Source organism: Chiloscyllium plagiosum, chromosome 3 (assembly GCF_004010195.1).
Source record: "Chiloscyllium plagiosum isolate BGI_BamShark_2017 chromosome 3, ASM401019v2, whole genome shotgun sequence".
Taxonomy (NCBI): Eukaryota; Metazoa; Chordata; class Chondrichthyes; order Orectolobiformes; family Hemiscylliidae; genus Chiloscyllium; species Chiloscyllium plagiosum.
In genome coordinates, this window is record NC_057712.1 from 37,758,114 (window position 1) to 37,772,212 (window position 14,099).

A 14,099-nucleotide genomic window follows, 5' to 3' on the forward strand; every position below is an offset into this window, starting at 1 on the left:
GTGAACAAGTTCCTTTTCAATTCGGTCCTAAAGCTGCTCTCCCTAATTTTGAGGCTATGCCTTCTTGTCCTAGCTTCGCCCAGCAGTGGAAACATCCTCTCTACGTCTATCTTATCTATTCTCTTCATGATTTTATTTGTTTCTATCAGAACCGCCCCCACTCTTCTAAATTCCAATATAATCCTAGTCTACTCGGTCTCTCCTCATAAGTCAAATCCCTCAAATGCTGAATCAATCTAGTGAACCTCCTCTGCATCCCCTCTATGCCAGTACCCCCTCTTTCAAGTAAGGAGACCAAAAATGCATGCAGTACTCCAAGTGTGGCCTCACCATCACCCTACACAGCTGCAACATAACCTCCCTGCTTTTAAACTCAATCCCTTTAGCAATGAAGAACAGAATTCCATTTGCCTTTCTAATTACTTGTTGTACCTGCAGACCACCCTCTGTGATTCAGGCTCAAGGACACCCAGGTCCATCTGCATAGCAGCACGCTGCCGCATTTTATCATTCAAGTAATAGTCCTTTTTACTGTTACTCCTTCCAAAATGGAAGACTTCACATTTATTAACAATGTATTCTATCTGCCAGACTTTTGCCCACTCACTTAAAGTATCCATGTTCCTCTGCAAAGTTTCACAGTCCTCTGCACACTTTGTTCTGCCACTCATCTTAGTGTCATACGCAAACTTTGACATACTATGTTTGGTCCCCAACTCCAAATCATCTGTATAAATTGTGAATAATTGTGGTCGCAACACTGATCCCTGAGGCACACCACTAGTTACTGATTGCCAACCCCAGAATAGCACTCATTTATTCCACTCTTTGCTTCCAACCAATCCTCTATCCATGCTAATACTTTACCCGTAACACCATGCATCTTTATCTTATGCAGCAGCTTCTTGTGTTGGACCTTGTCGAAGGCCTTTTGGAAATCTAGGTATTTCACATCTACTGGGTCCCCATTGTCCGTTTTGCTCATAATGTCTTCACAGAATTCCAAAAGATTAGTTAAGCATGACCTGCCCTTCATGAATCCATGCTGCGTCTGCCCAATGGGACAACTTCTATCGAGATGCCTTGCTATTTCTTCCTCGATAATGGACTCAAGCATCTTCCCCACTACAGAAGTTAAGCTGACTAGTCTATAATTCCCCATCTTTTGTCTACCTCCCTTTTTAAACGGTGGTGTCACATTTGCTGTTTTCCAGTCTGCTGAACTGCCCCAGAGTCCAGCAAAGTTTGGAAAATTAACACAAGTGCACTTGCTATTTCTTCCTCCATCTCTTTTAGTATCCTGTCTAGTATCATTTCTTTCTGTGCAGTGTAATGCATGAGGATTTTGTATTCAGACTTATGTGTGTATAGGTCTGCTCATAATGTAAACTCATATTTTGGGTGAACATATAAACAAGTAACAAGAGTCGGTCGCTCAGTTCTTTGAGGCTTCTCTGCCATTGGTTGATTCAATAAGATCATGGCTGACCGAATTTTAACCTCAACTGTACATTCCTGCATACCCCCAATAATCTTTCATCTCCTTGGTAATCAAGAATCTATCTGCTGCAAAAACATTAAAAGAGTCTGCATCCGTTGCCTTTTGAGGAAGGGAATTCCAAAGTTTCAACCTCTGAGAGAAAAAGTATTTCCTCATCTCTATCTTAAATAAGCAATCGCATATTTTTAAACTATGATCCCAAGTTCTAGATGCTCCCACAAGAGGAAGTCTACTTTTGACATCCAGCTAGTAAGTCCTCTCAGGATGTTGTGTTTTAATTAAGTCACCTCTGATTCCACTGAACTCCAGACAATACAGACCTAGGCTACATAGCCTTTCTTCATAAGGAAATCTTCTCATTCTAGACATTAGTACAGAAAATATTCTCTGAACTGCTTTCAATACATTAACACCCTCCCATAAGCATGGTGGCCAGGTTAAAAAAAAACACAGTAGTCTAGAGGTGATCTCATCAGTGCCTGGTACAACTGAAACATAACATTCTCACTCTCTCATTCAATTCCCCTCACAATAACATACAACATTTTATTAAATTTCCTGATTACTTGCTGTACCTGCATCCTAACCTTTTGTGATTCATGCACCAGGATACCCAGATCTATCTGCCTTTCAGAGCTCTGCAACCTCTCAAATCATTTATATAATATGCTTTTTATTCCTTCTACTAAAATGGGACAATTTTACTGTTTCCCACATTATATTCCATTTTCCAAATCATTGCCCACTCACTAACCTACCTATGTCCCTTTGCATGCTCATATCCTCTTCACAACTCACTTTTCTACCTATGTGTCACCATCAAATTTAGCTACCCCACCTTTGGTCTCTTCATCCAAACTATTGTAAAAATGATCAAAGCTTAAGTCCCAGTACCAACTGAGTGGTATACCACTCATAACATTCCGTCAGCCTGAAAAAGTCCCCATTTATTCCTACCTTCTGCTTCTGCTCTAGCCAGCCAATTTTTATGTTCATGCCAATATCAATAGCATTTCTATTGCCAACACCATTAGCATTTATTTCCTACAATAATCTTTGATGTGGCACCTTATCAAATGCCTTCTGGAAATCTACACACAATAAATCCATCAGTTCCCTTTTAGCCACAGCCCCAAGTTACTTCTTCAAAAAACTTCCATAAATTAGTAAAATATGATTTCGCTTTGACAAAACCATGTTGGCTCACTGCAAGCAGAGTCAAGAGAATCTACAATGTGGAATAAGGAGAAAGCAGAAAATTCTTACAAATAATTTGTGTTTATCTTCACAGACAAAAATACTAAAAATCTCCCAGAAATCACAGAGCATCCAGGACCCAGTATAAATGAAGAACGGCAATATATTAATATTAATGAAAGAAGTAGCACGAAAGAAATTAATGGGACTAGAGTGGATAAATCCACTGGACCTGATGATCAGCATCCCAAAGTATTGAAAGAAGTTGCCGCGTAGATTGGCAAGTTCCAAATATAAACCCACTGTTTAAGAAAGCAGCAAGTATGTGAAATGGGGAAGTACAGATCTATTAGACTAACATCTGTCATAGACAAAATGCTAGACTCTTCTAATTAAGGATGTGCTGGTAGAACATTTCAAAAATAATAGAAGAACTGGGCAGAGTTGTCATGGATTCACAAAAAGAAAATCATCTTTCACAAACCTGTTGGAGTTTTGAGAATAAAACTAGCAGAATAGATGAGAAGGAAGCACTGGATGTGCTATATAAAGATTTTTCAGAAGGATTTTGATAAGCTGATTTTCAAGGTCAACAAACAAGATTATGGCATATGGGATTAGCAGGAATATACTGGCATGGATGGGAACAAACAAAAAGTAGGAATGAATGCACGATTTTCAGACTGGCAAGCTATGACTGGTGAGATACCACAATGATTAGTGCTTCAGTCCCAGCTATTCACATTTTATATTAATGATTTGGATGTGGGGTTTAAATGTTAGATTTTCAAATTTACAGATAAATCTAGGTGGGAGTGAGAGTTGTGAGAAGTTTGGAAAGACACTTCAAGGGAATTTGCATCGACGAAGTGACTGGACAAAATTTGGTCAACAGACCAAAATGTGGCGAAATATGAGGTTATCCGCCTTGGCAGGAGAAACAGAAGCAGAATATATTTAAGCAGTGAGAGTCTAGGAATTGGTGCTGTAGTGGACAGCGAAGCAGGTTATCTTAGAACCACAACGGGACCTTGATTAGATGGGCCAATGGGCTGAGTAATAACAGATAGAGTTTAATCTAGATAAATGTGAGGTGGTGCATTTTGGTAGGGAAAATCAGTGCAGGAATTATATACATAATGGTAAGGTCCTGAGAAGTGTGCTGAACAGAGATCTTGGCATGCAGGTTCATAGTTCCTTGAAAGTATAGGTAGACAGGGTAGTGAAGGTGGCTTTTGGTATGCTCGCCTTAATGGTCAGTACATTGAGTGTAGGAATTGGGAGGTTATGTTGCACTGTACAGTACATTGATTCACCACTTTTGAAATACTGTGTACAATTCTGGTCTCTCTGCTAATAGGAAAGCTGTTGGGAAACTTGAAAGATTTCAGAAAAGATTCACAAGCATGCTTCCAGAGTTACAGGGTTTGAGCTATAGGGAAAGTCTGAATAGGCTGGGGCTGTTTTTGTTGGAGCATCAGAGGCTGAAAGGTGACCGTATAGAGGTTTACAAAATCATGAAGAGCATGGATAGGGTGAATAGACAAGGTCTTTTCACCAGGGTAGGGGAGTCCAGAACTAGAGGGCATACGTTTAAGATGAGCGGGGAAAGATTTCAAAGGGACTTATGGGAAAAGTTTTTCACACAGAGGGTAGTGCATGTATGGAATGAGCTGCCAGAGGAAGTGGTAGAGGCTGGTACAATTACAACATTTAAAAGGATTGAGAGATACAAGGGCCAAACGTTGGCAAATGGGGCTAGATTAATTAAGATATTGGTTGGTATGGACGAGTTGGATGAAAGGGTCAGTTTCTGTGCTGTACAGCTTTATGACTCCTATTATTGAATTTCAAAAGGACTTGGGTGAACTTGACCAGGAGCCACTGAAAGTTAACAGCAGAGACAGCAAGAAATTAAAAGTGCAAATGGCCATTTTTCACAAGAGCATTTGAACATGGGAGTAAAGATGGGCGGCACGGTGGTACAGTGGTTAGCACTGCTGCCTCGCAGCGCCAGAGACCCGGGTTCAATTCCCGCCTCAGGCGACTGACTGTGTGGAGTTTGCACGTTCTCCCCGTGTCTGCGTGGGTTTCCTCCGGGTGCTCGGGTTTCCTCCCACAGTCCAAAGATGTGCAGGTCAGGTGAATTGGCCATGCTAAATTGCCCGTAGTGTTAGGTAAGGGGTAAATGTAGGGGTATGGGTGGGTTACGCTTCGACGGGTCGGTGTGTACTTGTTGGGCCGAAGGGCCTGTTTCCACACTGTAAGTAATCTAATCTAATCTAAAAGATGCTTTACCGCAATTATATGAAACCCAGATTTGTGTGCATAGTTTTGGTCTCCTTACACAAAGAAAGATATAATTGCCAGAGAGGGCAATGAAAGTTCATCAAATTAATTCCAGGGAAGTAGTGATTGTCTTGTGAGGCAAAATTAAATAAACTGGACCCACATTACATGGAGTTTAGAAGAATGAGAGATGACTTAAATCAAACACACGGAATTCTGCAAGGGCTCAACAGGATTGATGCAGGAAGGATATCTGTGCTGGTTAGGGAGAGGCAGTGTTGGGAAGAAGGAAACTCAGCGTCTGAATAAGCAGCAGGCATTCAAGACTGAAATGAAGAGGAATTTCTACATTAAGAGATAATAATATGTCTTTGGAACTCTCTGTTCCAGAGAACTATGGAGGCTCAGTTGTTGAGCATGATCAAGACTGAAATTGATAGATTTCGAAATATTAGAAACATCGGGGATATGGTGAAAGACAAGGAAATGATGTTGAAGAAGATAATCAGTAGGCATGGTGGCACAGTGGTTAGCACTGCTGCCTCACAACACCATGGACCTGGGTTTGATTCCAGCCTCGGGCAACTGTCTGGATGGAGTTTGCACATTCTACCTGTGTCTGAGTGGTGCTCCGATTTCCTCCCACAATCCAAAGATGGGCAGATTAGTTAAATTGGCCACACTAAATTGCCTATAGTGTTCAGGGATGTGTATGTTAGGAGCATTAGTCAGGGGTAAACGTAGTGTATAATAGGGTAGGGGAATGGGTCTGGGTGGGTTACTGTTCGGAGGGTCAGTATGGACTTGTTAGGCCAAATGGCCTGTTTCTACACTAGAGGGATTCTATGATTTAGACATGATTTCATTCAATGGCAGAGCTTGAAAGGCTGGCTGACTGTCTGACTCCTGCTCCTATTTCTTATTTTTTAGGTGGACCGTAAATATAAACTCTACCATCCTGACTGATTCCAACAGACACAAATGCATTTTAATATTTGTGGGCAAAAATGATGAATCAAAATGATGTTACTACACAATGTTTTTAAAATTCTAAATACTTTTATGGTGTACAACAATAAGAAGAATTGAGGACCAAAACACAATAACAATGCGTCATTCAGCTGCAACTAGCTAAAGTAATGCAGCCTTTCTTTTAAACAGAAGGATTTCTCCATAGTTTATCGTAACAACAAATAAAACTGCAGATTAAAGCATAGAATGACAAAGATATTTATGAGGCCATGCCTGCAGAGGGATCATAGAATAACTACAAGATATGCAAAATAATGTAGCAATTAGGTTAGTTCATTTTCAGGACAACATACAACAGCCTCAACAGGACTAAGAAACCTAAATAATGCAAAAACCACCGGATCTACAAAGATCAAACATTGCAGGTCCTTACCAGACACTTCCAACCCTTCAGAAAGTACATCAAGGTTGATATTTTGCATTGTTTTGAACAAACTAGTTGAGAGACTAGTTTAAGCATTGTACTTGGTACCCAGGAGCTTATTCACGATGCCAGTGATTAAGCAGATTTATTTTTTAGAATAAGATTGCTTTTAAAATTCATGGGATACAGAATCCATCTTTAGTGCCCAGTTGGTACATTTCAGTCAGCTGGGTGAATTGTTGCTTATTCTAGGCAAAACTGATGTAACAAATATTATTTCTTAAACCATCAAATTGAATCAAGCTCATTTCTAAAACTTTTAAAATTAACTACAGTCAGCAATGCTTTGAAAAAAAAATTGGTCCCAAACAAGTAAAACAAACTGGTTGCTCATTCCAGATCATTACCCAATGAGCCCAGTTGGAAAATGTATTTTCTGTTCCTGGTGAAAGTAGGATCTGGTTTGATTCCAATGCCTCTCACAGTCACAGCATAGAGTCGTAGTGGTAGAGCATGGAAACAGATCCTTCAGTCCAACTAGTCTATGCCGACCATGTTACCAAAGTAAACTCGTCCCACTTGTCTATGTTGGACGATATCTCTCCAAACCCTTCCTAGTCATGGACTTTTCCAAATGTCTTTTAAATGTTGTAACTGTACCTGCATCCACCATTTCCTCTGGGATTTCATTCCACTCACGAACCACTCTCTGTGTAAAAACGTTGCCCCTCATATCCTTTTTAATATGGATTGTCTCAGGTGCTATGGGTGGAAATAAGATTACAGGCAGGATAAACCAAATTGCAAAGATCATTATTCCAGATTTTAAGGGTGGGTCAGTCTTCTCTGTCATTTTGATTTTTAACATGCAGCTGTCTGTAAGGTGATGGTCACTCTTTGATTTGACAGTTGAGGAGATGGACACAGGTCATCTCTTGATTTGGTATATTCTCTCTTTGTCCCTCAAACGCTGTTAGTGGGGATGGGTGTGGGGGCAGGTTGGGGTTCAGTGTGGCTGGGTTATAGGAAATATCAAAAAAAGAGGAGAGGGAAATCAAGGAAGTAGGGAGAAGGAAAAGGGAGCTGAGGGGGAGGTTACAGAGTAGGGACAAAAGAGAGCTGAGGTGGCAGAAGGGAACAGTGGAGGAGTGAGGGGAGAAAGAAACTAAATCATATCAGATACAGACAGACAGTCACCATAAATAAAGTTTAGCCATTTGGACTAAATTCAGTTTAAATTGTGCCAAAATACACTAACTACTGGCATAGAAAGGAAAAAAAACAAGTTTTTTAAAGTACTGCGATTTTCAAGTCCTGCAAGGTTTGTTGCAATTACAGCTTATTTGGTTGCTGACAGTTTATTAACTCCCAACGTCAAAGTCTAAAACGACAGTATTTATGTCACCTAAGAGCTCTGAACGAAGCTTGTTTTAGTAAGTGAAATCCAGCAGAGAATCTACACATCATATTTAACTCGAGTTTCCAATTTCTAACTTTCAATAAAGAGCATGTTTGAAAAACTCCACATCAGTATAATGGCTCGTATCCCTGCCTGCCACTTAGCAGATCAGAGATCAATTCCCTGACTTGGAGTGGCTGATCTTTGTATGAATGGCTGTGTGCAATTCAGGATGTGTTTTGGGACAGTCACACTGCTAGGAATGTATTTAGACCCCCAAACTGTCAGCGGGCAATAGAGAAGCAGATATCTCCACAACTCTTCCAGTTTAGTAAGTGAAGTGGCCATCCAATTTACTTTTGAAATAATTCTTTGGCTTCCACACCATTTGTAGGCAATAAGTTCCAGGTCATTACCATTTGCATAAATCTGTTTTTCCTCAACAACTCCCTCAACCGATATCTCTTGCCGAAAACCTTATATCTGTTTGGATTACTTTTACAACTAATGGGAACAATATAAAATCTCCCTTCAATTTCCTTCTTTCCAAGGAAAACCCCAGTTTTCACACCCTAACCTTAGAGTCTTTCATCTTTGGAATCATAGAACCAAAGTCCCTACAGTATGGAAACAGGCCCTTCGGCCCAACAAATCCACACCGACCCTCTGAAAAGTAACCCACCCAGAACCACTCTCCCTCCCCTATATTCACCCCGACTAATATACCTAACCGACACATCCCTGCAATTTAACACAGCCTATTCACCTATCGTGCACATCTTTGGATTGTGGGAGGAAACCAGAGCACCTGGAGGAAACCCACGCAGACAAGGGGAGAACGTGCAAGCTCCAAACAGATGGTCACCCCAGCCTAGAATCAACCCCAGGTCCCTGGCACTGTGAGGAGTATCTGAGCAGTTGCGATTGGTGTGCAAACACTGGCAATTATCTCCACCCTTCGACCCAATGATGAAGGGAAGAAAAGCCGAAGAAGGCCAGGACACGACCCCAAAGAACTCCCGCAGCGATCCCTGGAGCTGAGACAACCAATCCCGAACAACCACAACATTCCCCGCCCCATGCACCAGGTACAATTCCAACCAGCAGAGAGCTCACCCCTCCAACACCCAGTGACTTCAGCCCTGTCAGGAGTACTGTTGTCTAGCACCCTCCTGTATGAAAATAAATATTAAGCACAACTTTTTTTTTTTCTCCCTATGCCATTTTTTAAACCAAACTGACAATGATCTTTCTATTCTATTAGCTTCAATTGTATTACCCAGCTTAATGCAGTACAATTTGAGGAAACAACAGCCAACACTCAACATATCAGTGAACAGTCCCAATCATTATAGAAGACCATCAACGATTAATTTGACTCACTCCAAGCAATACTTGAGCCATTGGCAGAACCAAATTCATACGAGGACTCTTCTTCTTCTTCAGATGAAAAAGGAAGTTTAACGTTGAATTTGCTGTATATGTAGGCATGGGATTTGACTCAGGCTTTAAAAAATGTTCATGGACATGGATGGTATGTAAAATGATAGGCTATGGCGCTGCAAATTGCAAGTGGCCTTCTATTTATACAATAAGTAAGTTTATGGATGACATAGGAAAGGAAGCTGTTAGGTTACAGAAGGATATAAACAGATTGTTCAGATGGCAAAATAGTAGTTGATGGAATTTCATAAATGTGAGGTGATGCACTTGGAAAGAAAGAATAAGACAAGGCAATACACAATGAATGGCAAAACACTGGGAAACTCAGAGCAACAGAGGGGTTTTGGGGTGCTTGTCCGCAAATCCCTGAAGGTGGCAGGACAGATTAATAGGGTGTTAAGGAGGCATGTTTGTCTTTATCAGTTGTGGCATAGATTTTATGAGCGGGGAGTTCATGTTGGAGCTGTGTAGACCTTTGGTTAGGCTATAGCTAGGGTCCTGTATGTTGTTCTGGTCACCACACTATAGGAAGGATGAGACTGCAATGGAGGGAGTGCAAAGGAGAGTCACCATGAGGTTGTCTGGGATGGAGCTTTTCAGTTACAAAGGGAGGCTGGATAAACTCAGGTTGTTTTCTTTGGAGCAGGGAAGTTTGAGGGGGAACCTGAAAAATGCGTATTCAATCATGATGGGCATGGACAGGCTGAGTAGAAAGCAGCTGTTCCCCTTAATCGAAAAGGGGGCATAATTTTAAAGTGAAAGGAGGTATAAAGGGATTTGAGGAAAAACTATTTAACCCATAAGGTGGCGAGGGTCTGGAGTGCACTGTCTGGGTGAGTAGTTGGGGTCGGAAACCTCACAACCTTTAGGCAGTATTTGGATGAGCACATGAAGTGTCATAATGTTCAAGGCTGTGGGCTTAGTGTGGGACAGTATACTAGTGTAGGTAGGTAGTTTAGTCACTATGGATTTGATGGGCCAAAAGATCTTTCCAGTACTGTGAGATTTTATGAAAGTGGACAGGAAGTGAGGCTGGATGTGCAAAGATTTTATCTTCCTCATTGGGAAATCAGCACCTGAAAAGATCCTGCAGGTAGAAGTGTCAGCTCTACTTCAAATGAATATTAAGACCGTACAATGTATTTTTTAAACGGAATATATCACAGCAAGAAGAGCAAAACTTCAGTAAGAATTAATTTGAACTATCTGGGACTTTCCAGGTTACCTGAAAGGCTGGAATGGAACTTTTAGCAGATGTACCAACATAGTGAAAAATGTTGTTTTGTGTGCTTATACAGGCAGATCACACCATACAAAGTGCATTAGGGTAGCAGTTTTACATCCGTGGAGAGAGAGAAAGAGAGAGAAAGAGAGAGAGAGAGAGAGAGAGAGAGAGAAAGAAAGAAAGAAAGAAAGAGAGAAAGAGAGAGAGAGAGAGATCAGAATTAACTTTTGAGAGATCCGCTTAAACATATGATAACAGCAGGAAAGAAGCTGTTCTTGAAATCTGTGCGTGTATTCAAACTTTTATATCTTTTGTCCGATGGAAGAGGGTAGAAGAGAGTACAACCAGGTTGGGAGGTTGCAAGTTGGTTTTTTTTTTAAATACCTGTTCCACGAAGTTGGGTGATAAAGATTGGGTGTGTAAATGGAGAGTCCAGAATGAAATAAGTTAAGTGTATTTGAATCTTTCCTTCAATAATTGTAATTGTAAGGTTGCAAGAGTTTTCAGTCATGTTTTAGACAGTTTCTCACCTTAAGATTTTGAAAAGAAATTACAACTAAAGATATGTTTTTCAAAGTAAAATTAGAGATAAAAAAGCTACATATTTGACACCTTTGTTAAGCTACAAACATTGGCTGTAGAATATTTATTTGCCTGTATCAGCTGGATATCCCTGAGGTAAGCACATTCTTAAAGTCATCCATTGTAATGCTCACCCAACAACTGATTCTTACAGCTCAAGTATTTTTGACAAGGTCAGCTTGTTTCTTTTGATTATTTATAATATTAACATCAAATTCAAAGGTGGAAAGAAAACCACTTCAGCAATTTGCTGTTAAAGGTGCTCAATGAAGTTTTATTTCCAATCGTATAAGTGAAACAGGCTGCAAAATGTCATTCTTCCAGGGTAACGTGCAGAGAAAACTTCTCGATAAACAATGTTGCACGATATTTCTTACCCTTATAGAATCTTAAATATTTACTACCTTGAATAATGTCACAAAAAATATCGCACAATTTACATTATAGCTTAATGGCAGTAAGTTAGAAGCATTTTAGAGTCTTACAGCATAGTAACAGGCCCTTCGGTCCAACCAGTCCATGCAGAATATAATTCCAAACTAAATTAGTCCCACCTGCCTGCTCCTGGCCCATATCCTTCCATACCTTTACGATTTATGTACTTATCGAAATAGAATCATAGAGATGTACAGCACCAAAACAGAGACCCTTTAGTTCAACTCGCCATGCCAACCAACTATCCTAACCCAACCTAATCCCATTTGTCAGCACTTGGCCCATATCCCTCTAAAACCTTCCTATTCATATATCCATCCAGATGCCTTTTAAATGTTGTAATTGTACCAGCCTCCACCACTTCCTCTGGCAGCTCATTCCATACACACCCCTTAGGTCTCTTTTAATTTTTTTCTCCCTCTCACCCTAAACCCATGCCCTCTAGTTCTGGACTCCCCAAACACAGGGAAAAGACTTGTCTATTTACCCTATCCATGCCCCTCATGATTTTATAAACCATAAAGTCACGTCTCAGCTTCCAACTCCCCAGGGAAAACAGCCCCAGTCTATTCAGCCTCTCCCTATAGCTCAAACGCTCCAACCCTGGCAATATCCTTGTAAATCTTTTTTTAACCCTTTCAAGTTTCACAACATCCTTCCAATAGGAAGGAGACCAGAATTGCACATAATATTCCAAAAGTGGCCTAATCATTGACCTGTACAGCTTCCAATTCCTATACTCAATGCTCTGACCAATAAAGGAAAGCACACCAAAACGCCTTCTTCACTACCCTATCTATCAGTGACTCCACTTTCAAGGAACTATGAACCTGCACTCCGTGATTTGCCTTTCCAAAGTGCAGCACCTCACATTTATCTAAATTAAACTACATCTGCCACTCCTCAGCCCATTGGCCCATCTGATCAAGATCCTATGTTTAAATGTTGTAATTGTACCCACATCCACCACTTCCTCAGGAAGTTCATTTGATACTCAAACCACCCATTGTAAAAAATTTGCACCTCATATCTTTTTTAAATCATTCTCCTCTCGCCTTTGAAATGCGCCCCCAGTCTTGAAATGCCTCATCCCAGGGAAAAGACAATTACCATTAACTCTATCTATACCTCTTATTATTTTATAAACTTCTATAAGGTTGTCTCTCGACCTCTCACACTCCAATGTAAGAAGTCCCAGCCTATGCAGCCTTTAGAATTCAAACCTTCCGCATCTGGCAACATCTCTTCTGAACCCTCTCCAGCCTAATAATATCCTTCCATTAACTAGGTGACCAGAACTGGACATAGTGCTCCAGAAGAGGCCTCACCAATGTCCTCTCCCACCAATGTCCTCTCCAACCTCAACATGACTTCCCAACTCCAATACTCAAAGGATTAAGCAATGAAGGCAAACATGCTAAACACATTTTTAACCACTCTATCTATGTGACGCAAACTTCAAAAGAATTATGTACCTGAACCCCTAGGTCCCTCTGTTCTACAACAGTACCTGAGCCCCTCCCATTAATTATAGAAGCTTTACCCTTTTTTGTTGTACCAAAACGCAGTACCTCGCATTTCTCCAGATTGAACTCCATTTGCCATTTTTCAGCCATTGACCCATTTGATCAAGATTTCTTTGTAATCTTAGAAACTGTCCACTATTCCACCAATTTTGGTGTGGTCTGCAAACTTACTACTCATGACTTCTACATTCTAATTGAAAAATGACAAACAAATGAGGACCCAAAACCGATCCCTGTGGAACACTGCTGATGGCAGGACTCTAGTCCGAGAAACAACCCGTTAAACAATTATACATGCAGTTGGAAGCTCAGTGTGAATTCCATGTGATCTAACTTTACTAATAGGTTTACCTTGGGGAACCTTGTTGAAGACTTTAGTAAAGTCCAAGGAAAGAACATGCCCTCATCAATCTTTTTGGGAACGTCTTCAAAAAATTCAATCAAGTTTATGAGACACAATTTTCCTCACATACAACCATGCTGACTATCCCTAATCAATTTTTGCTTAAATGTCCAGAAATGCTATCTTTTAAAATCACCTGTTAGATTTTACCCACAACTGAAGTCAGACTGCAGTCTATAGTTCCCCAGCTTCTCCTTATAACCTTTGTCACTCTCCAATCATCAGGCACTTCACACGTAGTTATAGATGATGCAAATATTTCTGCAAGGGGTCTCGCAATTTCCTCTCTTACTTCCCACAATGTCTGAGATATGTTAGATCAGGTCCTGGAGATTTATCCACCTTTATATTCTCTAAGACCTTCCAAGTTTCCTCTTCTGTAATGTGAACTGTTTTTAAAACATCAAAATTTATTTCTCCTTTGCTGTCCTTCCTATAGCATTTAAAACCTGAAACATTGAGCTGCCAGTCCTGTCCAACATTCAGCCAAGTTTCTGCAATAGCTATGACGTCTCAATCCCATGTTTTTAAACACGCTTGAGTTCATCAGCCCTACCTGTAAGACCTCTTGCATTGAAATACATGCAATTTAGTGCTTTGTTGATTAATTTCACTTGCTGAGTGATTCATTTAACCCACATAACCTATTTTAAGCTCCTTCCTTGAGAATAACCTTGCACTGTCCTTTAGCTATAATCATTGT

General features: G+C 40.5%; 1 protein-coding gene across 3 annotated transcripts in view; it reads right to left on the reverse strand.

The window, feature by feature from the left end:
• The window catches only part of LOC122542453 (signal-induced proliferation-associated 1-like protein 2), a 557,075-nt gene that overhangs the window by 62,915 nt on the left and 480,061 nt on the right, over window positions 1-14,099 (reverse strand). For 2 of the 3 annotated variants that reach the window (XM_043680159.1, XM_043680169.1), the window contains exon 19: window positions 7,044-7,145. The exons of the other annotated variant lie outside the window; for it this stretch is intronic. In XM_043680159.1, coding sequence (XP_043536094.1) covers window positions 7,044-7,145 — 102 coding nt within the window. The remainder of the gene's footprint in view (window positions 1-7,043; window positions 7,146-14,099) is intronic. 3 annotated transcript variants of the gene reach the window in all.